The sequence below is a fragment of the Tenrec ecaudatus genome, chromosome 18, assembly GCF_050624435.1.
Source record: "Tenrec ecaudatus isolate mTenEca1 chromosome 18, mTenEca1.hap1, whole genome shotgun sequence".
In the NCBI taxonomy this organism is placed as follows: domain Eukaryota; kingdom Metazoa; phylum Chordata; class Mammalia; order Afrosoricida; family Tenrecidae; genus Tenrec; species Tenrec ecaudatus.
In genome coordinates this window covers 47,495,787-47,508,463 of record NC_134547.1, presented here as the reverse complement: position 1 = coordinate 47,508,463, position 12,677 = coordinate 47,495,787, and the positions used below count along the sequence as shown (strand labels likewise).

General features: G+C 56.9%; 3 protein-coding genes across 3 annotated transcripts; 1 reads left to right on the top strand and 2 right to left on the bottom strand.

Annotated features, from left to right (window-relative positions):
* Positions 1 to 378: 378 nt before the first annotated feature.
* On the bottom strand, positions 379 to 1,774 carry LOC142431348 (metallothionein-2A-like). Its single transcript, XM_075536246.1, has 3 exons — positions 1,747 to 1,774; positions 1,087 to 1,152; positions 379 to 470 (listed from the first exon to the last, which is right to left on the bottom strand). The coding sequence occupies exons 1-3, from the start codon at positions 1,772 to 1,774 to the stop codon at positions 379 to 381; spliced, it is 186 nt and encodes a 61-aa protein (XP_075392361.1).
* A 2,163-nt stretch (positions 1,775 to 3,937) lies between these two features.
* On the top strand, positions 3,938 to 5,202 carry LOC142431359 (metallothionein-2A-like). The gene is made up of 3 exons (XM_075536262.1): positions 3,938 to 4,095; positions 4,314 to 4,379; positions 5,003 to 5,202. Exons 1-3 carry the CDS (start codon positions 4,068 to 4,070, stop codon positions 5,092 to 5,094), a joined length of 186 nt encoding a protein of 61 aa, XP_075392377.1. The 5' UTR covers positions 3,938 to 4,067; the 3' UTR covers positions 5,095 to 5,202.
* A 2,368-nt stretch (positions 5,203 to 7,570) lies between these two features.
* LOC142431358 (metallothionein-2A-like) lies at positions 7,571 to 8,981 on the bottom strand. The gene is made up of 3 exons (XM_075536261.1): positions 8,863 to 8,981; positions 8,579 to 8,644; positions 7,571 to 7,783 (listed from the first exon to the last, which is right to left on the bottom strand). The coding sequence occupies exons 1-3, from the start codon at positions 8,888 to 8,890 to the stop codon at positions 7,692 to 7,694; spliced, it is 186 nt and encodes a 61-aa protein (XP_075392376.1). The 5' UTR covers positions 8,891 to 8,981; the 3' UTR covers positions 7,571 to 7,691.
* Between the last annotated feature and the right edge of the window lie 3,696 nt (positions 8,982 to 12,677).

Here is a 12,677-nt window from a genome sequence, read left to right as displayed (position 1 = left end):
GGCCTCCACCCCTTCAGACAGAGCACTTAAAGGTCCCTGGGGGTCTCTTAAAAACTAGGCTTCCTTTCTGACTGACCAGTCCCCTCTAAGTGTTTCACAGACCTTATACTAGGCCCACCCAAGCATTTGGAAGACCTTAGACGGAGTGGGGCAGAAGAACCATATTAAGGAATTTCACTCCACCACAGCATTCAGGGAGCTGGAGTCCAAAGCCACAATAAAAAATGCAGAGGGAGGCAGAATGAACTCATCAAGCTTTATTAGTAATATTCAAATGTTTTATAGAAAAAGAAACCGAGCAAAACATATAGAACTGTGTAAAGAAGAAAGTTTCAGCTTTGTACAGGTCAGTATTTACATCCGGGCAGGGCTCTCCGGTCAGGCGCAGCAGCTGCACTTGTCCGATGCCCCTTTGCAGACGCAGCCCTGGGCACACTTGGTACAGCCCACAGGGCAGCAGGAGCAGCAGCCTGGGAAGAGAGGGCAGGAAAAGGTTAGGTCACACAGGCACCTCTGTTTGCCAACAGTCCTACTCAAAGCACAAGAGGTCAGAGCATCAAAAGCATGCAGGTCGGTCACTGGGCCTGGGCAACTCTCAGAAAGGAGGTGCCAGAATCTAATGAAGGAGGGACAGTGAGCACATTACATGAAACCCAGGGGGCAATGGCCAGTGAGCTGGAACTACACACCAGATGCCAAGTTCTCAAGATCAGAGAGCGAACTCCTACTGACAGCAGACATCAGCAGGACACTGGACACTGAACAGCTGCACAGAAAACGCTGCGGCGCAGGTCAGAGAAACTGCACTGGGCGCAGAGACTGCGCAGGAGGGGCTTCCGTCCTCCATGGACCGGCTGATGTGAAGGAGGCAGCACCTAGATGAGGTTCCTGCTGCAGCTTGGCCCTTCTCAGGTGAACTCTGCATCTCAGCTGCCTCCTTCTAGAAGGAAAGGCTGAGCCTCCACCGCACCTAAGGCTCTGATTGTGACTCAGGGGTGCTAGGAGAGGGCAAAGCAGAAGCTGCTGAGTTCTAGGGCCTTTTCTGCCCAGCCCCACATCCCCAGGAAGCCCCTGTCACACACTCACTCTTCTTGCAGGATGTGCATCTGCAGTCTCTGCACGTGCAGGACTCAGAGCAGCCACAGGAGCCACCTGCCAGGAAGACAGTCAGACATGAGCAAAGGCTGGGGGGCAGCAGCTCCAGCACTCAGTCAGCAACCCCCTGCTCCTGTTCTCACTGCCTCAGCCCCAGAGCTCCTGGCACACTCAGGGGACTCAAGGTCTGCTCATCTCCTCTCTCCCCTTGGGAGCTGGAGGGACATGCACCCTCCTGCTTTATTACTTCACACGGAAGGACCCTATGTAAGTCCAGGAGAACGTGAGTCTGGATGGTGGCATCACGTGTCCTGAGCTCCAAAGAGGAATTGTTCCTGTCTGCCCGCCACCCCCACCCCCAACCAGGCAGCTAGGAGGCTCGACAGAGGTTTAGCGGCCTGTGAGCAGCCCTAGACCGCGTGGGTAGTGTCCCCAGAAAGCTTTGAACCGCAGTGCTGTGGTCTCAGGTTGAGGGATGATTGGAATGCCCTGGCTTGGCATAGACACAGGCGCTGGGTGAGGGGAGAGGACTTGCCTCCAGAAGTGGAGTCAGAAGTCAAAGCGCTGCTTCTCCCCCGCCCCCCAGGACCCTGAGTCCACACCTGATGGAGGACAGCATGCTGAGCCCGGGAGCCAGGGTCCCTTCCTTACCAGTGGCGCAGGAGCAGTTGGGGTCCATTGTCCAGCGAGGAGTGGGCAGACTTCAGAAGGCAGGTAGTCAGGAAGATACACAGCAGGTGGAAGGCTTGCTGGATCCCAGAGCCTGCTTGTCTGTTTATATGCAGACCAGCTGACTCAGGTGCAGAGGCCCCGCCCCCGTTGCACCTCTCCCCCTGGAGGACCTTGCTCAGCAGGAGGACCAGGTGCACAGCTCCCTGCACTTGGCTCTTGCGGGCTCTGACCTCTGCCCTTTTGCACACGCTCGCTCGCTCCAGGGAGAGGATGTGAGCCGGGTAGTGACCCACCCAGCTCACACACCTCTCCCTCAGGGTCCCGCTTAGAGAGATTCCGTGTGCAACCCCAGCTTTGCGCTTGGTACCCAGATGGGGCGGTAGTTGGGGATCTGTACAGGTTGTGTGCTGTGTGCAGAGGACTGGCTGACCCTTGACCCTCTGCACTGCAGCTCTCCCCCCAAACCTACCTGGTGTCTGCCTGTCCCTTTCCCAGTACCCAGATCAGAGCGCTGACTTGTGGTCATTCCATTCACCTTGTCAGAGGGTGTGATGTGCCCTTCAGAGGTCACTGCAGCCCAACCCAGTGCAGGCAGTGTGCCCAAGTACCCTCTGTGCAAGTGGTTAGTTTAGGTGATGGGCAGTCTGGGCAGGAAGGACAGGTGGGTGCTACCCTCTCTGTCTCTGGACAATTGAGCAGCATCTCTGTTTGGTATGAGCCGGGTCCTCCTTAATCATGTCAAACCCTGTCAGCAACCCTGAAGGGGGAACTATCATTTATGAGCCTGAATTATGCGAGAGAAGCTAAGACAGAAGGTGTGAGAGGAATTTCCCAACCACTGAGGGTGAGTGTGTCCACTGGGTGCCCTCAATCATACTCTCAAGGGAACCAGAAGGCCAAGGATGGAGTGGGGGTGAGTGACATTCATTCTCTGGGTGAGTGTCTGGTGGGTTTGGATGTTGTAGTTTCTCAGTAGTACTAGACAGATACCCACTGCCATCAGTCAGTGCTGACTCAGGGTCCCCACATGGGATCCTGAACTCTAATTTCGATGGGATTTCAAGAACCCACTAGATTCTAGAATTAGCAGAGAGCTGATGGGTTGAACCACATCTTGGAGGTTAGCTGGTCAACAAATACCTGACAGCACCCTTGGGTTCCTGCTACTGACCTACAGAAATGAACCAGTTGTCCTCTAGATGCCACTGAGTCCTGTCCCCCCTCTCCACACGGCTGCACCACCCCATGTCTTAGAGAACTTAATTTCCTCCATGGTTTCAGCGGATGGTTTGGGGGAGGGAGGGTATGTGACCAGGGCTGTCTTCCAGAGAGCCTCTGTGGAAATTGGCCCCCACCCTTGATGACAGCTGAGAGCCCTACTGCTAGTCCCACCTGGGACCCAGGAGAATGAGAGCAATTCCCCCTTCAGGGTCTGGTGGATTAAAAGGGACAAAGTGCAGGCAGACCAAGCCCCCCTCAGCACCTTGTAACTGTCAAAGAAATGGGAAGTTAAATCCTGGGTTCTTTGCTCTCATTTCATGTAGACAAGCCCTATCACTGACACAATCCTCTCCAATGGGCACCCACAATTCCAGATACGCCACATAGGACCCGGACAGGGGGGACACTCAGCCTCTGAAGATCTTTAGACATGAAGAACCATGAAATACTACACAATTCAAAGCATCCTGCCAGGTGAGCAGTGCCCAGCATGGCATTTCTAGGAATCCAGTGGGGCAAAGCACAGAGAAGGGGCAGGGGCAGCGGGGCGGGTAGGGGCAGGGGCAGCCAGGTCTCTGCACGCGCCTGGGCACCGGGCTGATGACCCTTTCCCCTGGGAAGGGTGCAGGGAGCAGGCTGGGGTTGCGCACGGGATCGCGGAGAGGGAGAGTGGGGGATGGCCCGGTGGAGGCACAGGGAAGCCGCGGGCATTCCGGGACCGGGTTGCGGAACACCGGGCAGCGGGCAGCGCACGGTCAGGGGACGAGCGGGAAGAGGCGGACAGGCAGTGGGACACCGAGCTCCACTCGGCGCGCAGCCCCTCCCGCGAGCGGGCGCAGACGCGGGGGCGGTGCCCAGCGGGCCGCGTGCAGAGAGCCCCCGAGGTCCCCAGCGCTGCGCTCAGCCCGCGGGGCGGGTGCAGCGCGGGGCGGGGCGGGGCGGCGCGCGGAGGGGCGGGGCCTTTGCGCACGGGCCGGCCCCTCGGGTTCAAATGCAGAGGCGCTGGGGCTCCAGCAAGCCTTCCACCTTCCAGCATCCTTTCACACTTGACCTGGGACCGCCAGCCTCGCCTCCTCCAAATGGACCCCAACTGCTCCTGCGCCACCGGTAAGGACCCTACACCCCTTCCCCGCCTGTGACAGGAACGCAGCCCAGGGCACGGGGCTGGCATCCTGTGGGCAGAGGGCGGGCGAGCCTTCAGCCCCTGCCTGAGTGTGGCAGGAGCTCTGGGGCTGAGGCAGTGAGAACAGGAGCAGGGGGCTGCTGACTGAGTGCTGGAGCTGCTGCCCCCCAGCCTTTGCTCATGTCCACTGTCTTCCTGGCAGGTGGCTCCTGTGGCTGCTCTGAGTCCTGCAGGTGCAAAGACTGCAGATGCACGTCCTGCAAGAAGAGTGAGTGTGTGACAGGGGCTTCCTGGGGATGTGGGGCAGGGCTGGGCAGGGAAGGCCCAGAACTCAGCAGCCTCTTCCCTGCCCCTTCCCAACACCTGAGTCACAATCAGAGCCAGCAGAACCCTAAGAGTGCTGTAGGCTCAACCTTTCCTTCTGGATGAAGGAAACGGAGATGCAGAGTTCCTCAGCCAGACACAAGAACCAGAACCAGAACCTATTCTCCTCATTTGGTTTCTTAGCTCTATGGGGTTCTTAACTACCTTGTGCACATGAATGTGTCCATATGTGGGAACTCCCTGGTCTGCCGAGCACTGCTGTATCTGGGATGGGGCCTCTCTGATCCTGAGGACTTCCCTCCCTCTCTGCATGGTTCTCAGGACTGGTCTTCCCTCCCTGCCAGACGGCCTTGTACTTAGATCACTGTCCCTTCCTCACCAGGACAGGCCAGCTTCTTCCTAAAGGCACCTGACCAGGAACATCTTCCCAGGTGTCTCGGGACATGGCAGGCCCTCTAGTGCTCTGGGTTCTGCTGCCCTGGGCAAAGCTAGTCCCATGCGTTCTGCTAAGGGGGCACTTGCCAGTTTGCGTGTCATCTGACCCTTTCCCTTCCCTCACTTCCCCAGGCTGCTGCTCCTGCTGCCCTGTGGGCTGTGCCAAGTGTGCCCAGGGCTGCATCTGCAAAGAGGCATCGGACAAGTGCAGCTGCTGCCATTGATAAGACAACCGATATGAATGTACTGGCCTGTCCAAAACCAGAGATTCTCCCTCAGATGAACCTGACCTCTTTTCTACCTCCTTTTTATTTGTACAAAATATATGAAAGATGACGATAAAAGCTGGTGACTTTATTTGGCTCCGGTTTCTTTGTGTGGGTTGAGACTAGGGGCCCCATGGGCACTGGCATCAACTGGGCTTGGTGTGGGACTCAACTGGGACTCCACACACCTGGGACGTGGACCCCAATATTAGCCTTCCCAAGTCAAGCTGCCTGTCTGAATTGTGGAGAGGGAAGGGCCCAGTGCCAGATGGTGGAAGGATGGGGGAAGGTCTCAGACTCCCTATGCAAAGACCAGCTAGCATCTCCTCCTGCCCCTAACCCTAACCCTGGTGAACCAATCCAAATGAATTCCTAAGGAGAGTGGATGATACAGAACCCAATGACTGTGTGAGAATCCAGGGACTACAAGAGCAGATGGGCACACTCTATCCTAGGGAGCAGACAGCTCCTGTACTCCCATAGGACTTACACTCTCAGAACCCCACAGGGCAGTTTACCTCCTCCTGCAGGGTGGCCACGAGTCAGAACTGACTCAATGTCAGTGAGAGGAAGACACTGTCCTGGCTTATGAGCTACAGTGCGAAGCTTCGCCGAGGAGAAGTTGAGCAACTCCTTTCCCTGAAAAGCATATCATAGGCCAAAGAAGTTTAAGAACTTATGATACAAACGTTCAGCATAAAATACATATCCATGCTTTGACATTGACAGTAAAATCTCAACAATGGTAGGTGAAACAAATAACTTCAACCATAAATGAAATCATTATAAACCTCCATGGCTCTTCAGCACGGGAGTCATGGCTGCCATAGAGTTTGTGGAGGGTGCATCCCCCGCCCCTCTGGAGCATTCATGAAACTGCCACAAAGAACTACATGCCTTGGCTTCTGGTGGGGGTGAAGGAGACAGGCAGGGCAGGGAGGACCCTGGAACGTCATGGAGACCCCCTTCTTCTCTGTTGGAAGTTTGTTTTAAGATTAGGCTGAAAACTGCCCCTCTGTCTTAACCCAGCATATGGATAGCTAACGCAGCTCAATGCTAGTTATTTGGAAGCACTTGTCCTGCTCTTTGCAAGGTCCACGAAACTGGATCAGAGGAGTGTGTGTGCCTGCCATGTAGGCTGCTCAGTGGTCCAGCAGGGGAGGCAGGAGGACAGCTCAGGGAGTCTGGTGAGGAGGGTAACTGTACCCCTGACTCTGTTGGGGGCATTGCTGTTTGAGGTCCAGTCATGAGGAGGTAGAGTCAGGTGGTCCCTAGGCAGGGCCACACCTCCCACAGCTGTCTGTGTGCAGAGGGCATTTCAGGAACCCACAGGATCTCATCTTCACCTCAGTTTCAAAATCCATTTCCCCACTTACCTGCTGTGCAACCTACACAAGTCCCTCAGCCTTGCTGAACTTCCGTTTCTTCCCTGATACAATGAAGACCACACTTCCCTGTGAGGACTAAGGGAGGTCATTGCCTGAGTCTTGGCTAGGCCTTAGTCAACAGTTATCCTGATGGTCACTTTGTGCACAGGTATTTGGATGGACAGCATCTTGTAAATCCCACAACCCCCTTCAGAATGTCCTGTCTATGTGGCATCAAGTACTGGGGCTGGAGCCCTGGAGGGAGAGGAGCCGTACTGATTCTATATCAGAGGGAATATGGTTGTCCTCGGAGGCAGACCCTTCTGGGGCAGATGGTTCACATACGTGGACAGGGACAGTGGACACTGTGTGTTGGGGGCACAGAGCAGAGACAGGGCTGGGAATCTTTGTAGCTGGGCTACAGCTGGCTGATGGCCTGGCTCCCTGACCATGAAGGTTCTGAGCACTTCATCCTGCCTGATAACTGGGTGGCAGACGCTCACAGAGACATGGGGCAGTTCTAACCTTGGGGAGCTTGGTGGCATGCCGAGGCTGAGAGAGGTCACATAGCTGACACACTGACCCTGAATGAAAGCTCAGTGCTCTGTCCACTGTGATCTGAGCCAGGGTCCCAGCAAGCTGCTCCAGCACAGGAAGTGAGGGTGGGGAGAGCATGATGCTGTGGGATGGGTAGGGACACGAAGGACAATATACCTCTGTCACCTACAGCCTGGGCAACAAGCTGTGAGTTACTGACCCAGTCCTCTCCACTTAAAAAGGGACTTAAAATAACATCTGATCAGAGGAGTTTAGCTTGAACCTGACCTGGGGTGAATGTACAATCATCGGACCTTTCATGTTATGATCCCTGCCACAGGGGGCAGTGTTCTCCCTCCAGGGGATCAAGCCTGGCCAGGTGTGCCTAGCTGGGGGACTGCTCAGTGCTGGATAGTATTTGCATGGAGCCCCCAGTGTCAGGACTCCCACGCAGCCTCACAACAGCCATCCTCACCACAGCACCCCCTTTGGTTTATCCCCAAGAAAAACAAACCTGGCATAAGTCATCAACCTTTATTATCATTCATATATTTCATACACAAAAGGAGGTAGCAAAGATGTGGGGTCATTTGGGGAAGAATCTCTGACTTTGGGCACGTTGCTCTAGTCACATCCGGCCGGGCTCTGCCGTCAGGCACAGCAGCTGCACTTGTCCGATGCCCCTTTGCAGATGCAGCCCTGGGCACACTTGGCACAGCCCACAGGGCAGCAGGAGCAGCAGCCTGGGGAGAGAGGTAAGGGAAGGCTCAGGAGACAGGCACGCCCTCCTAATGGCAAGCCTGGCACTAGCTCTGCCCAGGGCAGCAGGGCACAGAGCTCTAGAAGGCCTGCCATGTCCCCAGACACCTGGGAAGATGTTCCTGGTAAGGTGCCTCGAGGAAGAGGCTGCCCTGTCCTGGGAGGAAGGGACAGTGAGCAGAGTACAAGGCTGTCTAGCAGGGAGGGAAGACCAGTCCTGAGAACCATGCAGAGAGGGAGGGAAGTCCTCAGGATCAGAGAGGGTCATCCCAGATACAGCAGTGCCCGGCAGACCAGGGAGTTCTAGGCTGCCACTGTCGGGCAGGGCTGCTCCAGCAGGTCAGGGAACCCCATTTCGACATGTTCATGTGCATAAGATGGCCAGAAAGCTAAGAAACTGAGTGGGGAGACTAGGTTCTGGTTCTTGTTCTTGTCCTGTATGTTTGGAGAACTCTGCATCTCTGTTTCCTTCTTTTTTTCCCAAACATTTTATTGGGGGCTCATTCAACTCTTATCACAATCCTTACATATATCAATTATGTAAAGCACATCTGTACATTCATTTCCCTCATCATTTTCAAAGCATTTGCTCTCCACTTAAGCTCTTTTCATCAGGTCTTTCGGTTTCCTTCTTACAGAAGGAAAGGTTGAGCCTACAGCACCTTTCTGGCTCTGTGCCTCAGGTGTTGGGAGAGGGCAGGATTGGAGCTACTAAATTTTGGGGCCTTCCCTGCCCAGCCCAGCCCCACATCCCCAGGAAGCCCCTGTCACACACTCACTCTTCTTGCAGGACGTGCATCTGCAGTCTTTGCACCTGCAGGACTCAGAGCAGCCACAGGAGCCACCTGCCAGGAAGACAGTGGACATGAGCAAAGGCTGGGGGGCAGCAGCTCCAGCACTCAGTCAGCAGCCCCCTGCTCCTGTTCTCACTGCCTCAGCCCCAGAGCTCCTGCCACACTCAGGCAGGGGCTGAAGGCTCGCCCGCCCTCTGCCCACAGGATGCCAGCCCCGTGCCCTGGGCTGCGTTCCTGTCACAGGCGGGGAAGGGGTGTAGGGCCCTTACCGGTGGCGCAGGAGCAGTTGGGGTCCATTTGGAGGAGGCGAGGCTGGCGGTCCCAGGTCAAGTGTGAAAGGATGCTGGAAGGTGGAAGGCTTGCTGGAGCCCGAGCGCCTCTGCATTTGAACCCGAGGGGCCGGCCCGTGCGCAAAGGCCCCGCCCCTCCGCGCGCCGCCCCGCCCCGCCCCGCGCTGCACCCGCCCGAGGGCTGAGCGCAGCGGGTGGGACTCCAGAGGCTGGCTGTGCCCGGCACGCTGGACTCCGCCCCCGTTTGCACGCGCTCCTGCAGCGCTGCGCGCCGAGCGGAACTCGGTGTCCCAGGACTGTTGGCCGCTTCCCACTGTCCCGTGACGGTGCCTACCGCCCGGTGTCCAGTGTTCCGGGAAGCCCTTCCCGGGATCAGAGCGGATTCCTGGACCCTCCACCGGGTCTTCCCCAAACTCTCCCTTTCCGGGATCCCGCGTGCAACCCCAGCCTCGCTCCCTGCACCCTAAACCTGGCAGCAGTGTTGATCAACATGCGTGTGCAGAGACCAGGCTGACCCCTGACCACTACCTGCCCCTGCTCGCCCTGCTCCCATCCATAGTCTCTGCTAATGGATTTGGGGCTTTCATCCATATTCAATTCTAATTCATAGTACAAAAAGTAGGGGTTCTAAGCTTACAAATCTTTATGGGACAAGACAGCCTCATCTTTCCTCCAAAAGTTCCTGGTGGGTTTGAACCACTGACCTTGCAGTGAGCCTTCCAAAAATTACAGGACAGCACACTCACAGCTCCTGTTAAATTCCACAAATAAGCCCTCTGGCTGACATTGAATGGTATCATTCTCCCTGTGTCTTCAGAGCAAGCTGTGCTCCATGGTTTCAGTGGATGGTTTGAGGGACGAGAGGAGCTATGTGACCATGTCTGTCTTTCAAAGACCCTCTGTGGAAACTGACCCCCACCTTTAGTGACAGTGGAGCGCCTTACTCCTAGTCCCACCTGTGACCCTTCCGAATAAGAGCAATTCCCCCTTAAGTGCCAGGGGGATTCAAACTGACAAAGTGCAGGCAGTGTGAAGCCCCACTCAGCACTGAAACTGTCAGATAAAGGGAGAGCTAAATCCTGGGTTCCTTGCCCTCATTTCATGTGGACACGGCCTATCACTGACACAATCCTCTCTGCTGGGCACCCAAAATTCCAGAAACGCCACCCTGGACCCGGACATGGGGGACACTCAGCCTCTGAAGATCTTTAGACATGAAGAACGATGAAATACGACACAATTCAAAGCATCCTGCCAGGGAGCAGGGCCCAGCATGGCATTTCTAGGAATCCAGTGGGGCAAAGCACAGAGAAGGGGCAGGGGCAGCGGGGCGGGTAGGGGCAGGGGCAGCCAGGTCTCTGCACGCGCCTGGGCACCGGGCTGATGACCCTTTCCCCTGGGAAGGGTGCAGGGAGCAGGCTGGGGTTGCGCACGGGATCGCGGAGAGGGAGAGTGGGGGATGGCCCGGTGGAGGCACAGGGAAGCCGCGGGCATTCCGGGACCGGGTTGCGGAACACCGGGCAGCGGGCAGCGCACGGTCAGGGGACGAGCGGGAAGAGGCGGACAGGCAGTGGGACACCGAGCTCCACTCGGCGCGCAGCCCCTCCCGCGAGCGGGCGCAGACGCGGGGGCGGTGCCCAGCGGGCCGCGTGCAGAGAGCCCCCGAGGTCCCCAGCGCTGCGCTCAGCCCGCGGGGCGGGTGCAGCGCGGGGCGGGGCGGGGCGGCGCGCGGAGGGGCGGGGCCTTTGCGCACGGGCCGGCCCCTCGGGTTCAAATGCAGAGGCGCTGGGGCTCCAGCAAGCCTTCCACCTTCCAGCATCCTTTCACACTTGACCTGGGACCGCCAGCCTCGCCTCCTCCAAATGGACCCCAACTGCTCCTGCGCCACCGGTAAGGGCCCTGCACCCCTTCCCCGCCTGTGACAGGAACGCAGCCCAGGGCACGGGGCTGGCATCCTGTGGGCAGAGGGCGGGGCGAGCCTTCAGCCCCTGCCTGAGTGTGGCAGGAGCTCTGGGGCTGAGGCAGTGAGAACAGGAGCAGGGGGTTGCTGACTGAGTGCTGGAGCTGCTGCCCCCCAGCCTTTGCTCATGTCCACTGTCTTCCTGGCAGGTGGCTCCTGTGGCTGCTCTGAGTCCTGCAGGTGCAAAGACTGCAGATGCACGTCCTTCAAGAAGAGTGAGTGTGTGACGGGGGCTTCCTGGGGATGTGGGGCTGGGCTGGGCAGGGAAGCCCAGAACTCAGCAGCCTCTTCCCTGCCCCTTCCCAACACCTGAGTCACAATCAGAGCCAGCAGAACCCTAAGAGTGCTGTAGGCTCAATCTTTCCTTCTGGATGAAGGAAACGGAGATGCAGAGTTCCTCAGCCAGGCAGGACAAGAACCAGAACCAGAACCTATTCTCCTCATTGGGTTTCTTAGCTCTATGGGGTTCTTAACTACCTTGTGCACATGAATGTGTCCATATGTGGGAACTCCCTGGTCTGCCGAGCACTGCTGTATCTGGGATGTCCCTCTCTGATCCTGAGGACTTCCCTCTCTCTCTGCATGGTTCTCAGGACTGGTCTTCCCTCTCTGCCAGACGGCCTTGTACTTAGCTCACTGTCCCTTCCTCACCAGGACAGGCCAGCTTCTTCCTAGAGGCACCTGACCAGGAACATCCTTCCAGGTGTCTGGGGACATGGCAAGCCCTCTAGTGCTTTGTGCCTTGCTGCCCTGGGCAGAGCTGGTCCCAGGCCTCTGGTCAGGAGGGGGATACCTGTCTATGTCTCCTGAGCCTTCCCTGCCCTCTCTCCCCAGGCTGCTGCTCTTGCTGCCCTGTGGGCTGTGCCAAGTGTGCTCAGGAGGGGGATACCTGTCTATGTCTCCTGAGCCTTCCCTGCCCTCTCTCCCCAGGCTGCTGCTACTGCTGCCCTGTGGGCTGTGCCAAGTGTGCTCAGGGCTGCATCTGCAAAGGGGCATCGGACAAGTGCAGCTGCTGTGCCTGACGGGAGAGCCCTGCCGGATGTGACTAGAGCAGCATGTCCAAAGCCAGAGATTCTCCCTCAAATGACCTCACATCTTTGCTACCTCCTTTTGTGTATGAAATGTATGAAAGATAATAAAGGTTGATGACTTATTCCAAGTTTGTTTTTCTTGGGAATAAACCAAAGGGGGTGCTGTGGTGAGGAGGCTGCGTGGGAGTGTTGACACTGGGGGCTCCATGCAAATACTATCCAGCACTGAGCAGTCCCCCAGCTCGGCACACCTGGCTCAACTTGATCTTCAGGAGGGAGAACACTGCCCCCTGTGGCAGTGATCATAACATGAAATGTCCGATGATTGTGCATTCACCCCAGGTCAGGTTCCAAGCTAAACTCCTCTGATCAGATGCTATTTTAAGTCCCTTTTTAAGTGGAGAGGACTGGGCCAGTAACACACAGCCTGTTGCCCAGGCTGTAGGTGACAGAGGTAGATTGTCCTTCGTGTCCCTACCCATCCCACAGCATCATGCTCTCCCCACCCTGACTTCCTGTGCTGGAGCAGCTTGCTGGGACCCTGGCTCAGATCGCAGTGGACAGAGCACTGAGCTTTCATTCAGGGTCAGTGTGTCAGCTGTGTGACCTCTCTGGGCCTCAGCATGCCACCAGGCTCCCCAAGGTTAGAACTGCCCCATGTCCCTCTGGGCGTCTGCCACCCAGTTATCGGGCAGGATGAAGTGCTCAGAACCTTCATGGTCAGGGAGCCAGGCCATCAGCCAGCTGTAGACCAGCTACAAAGACTCCCAGTCCTGTCTCCTTGCTGTGTCTCCCATGGCCTC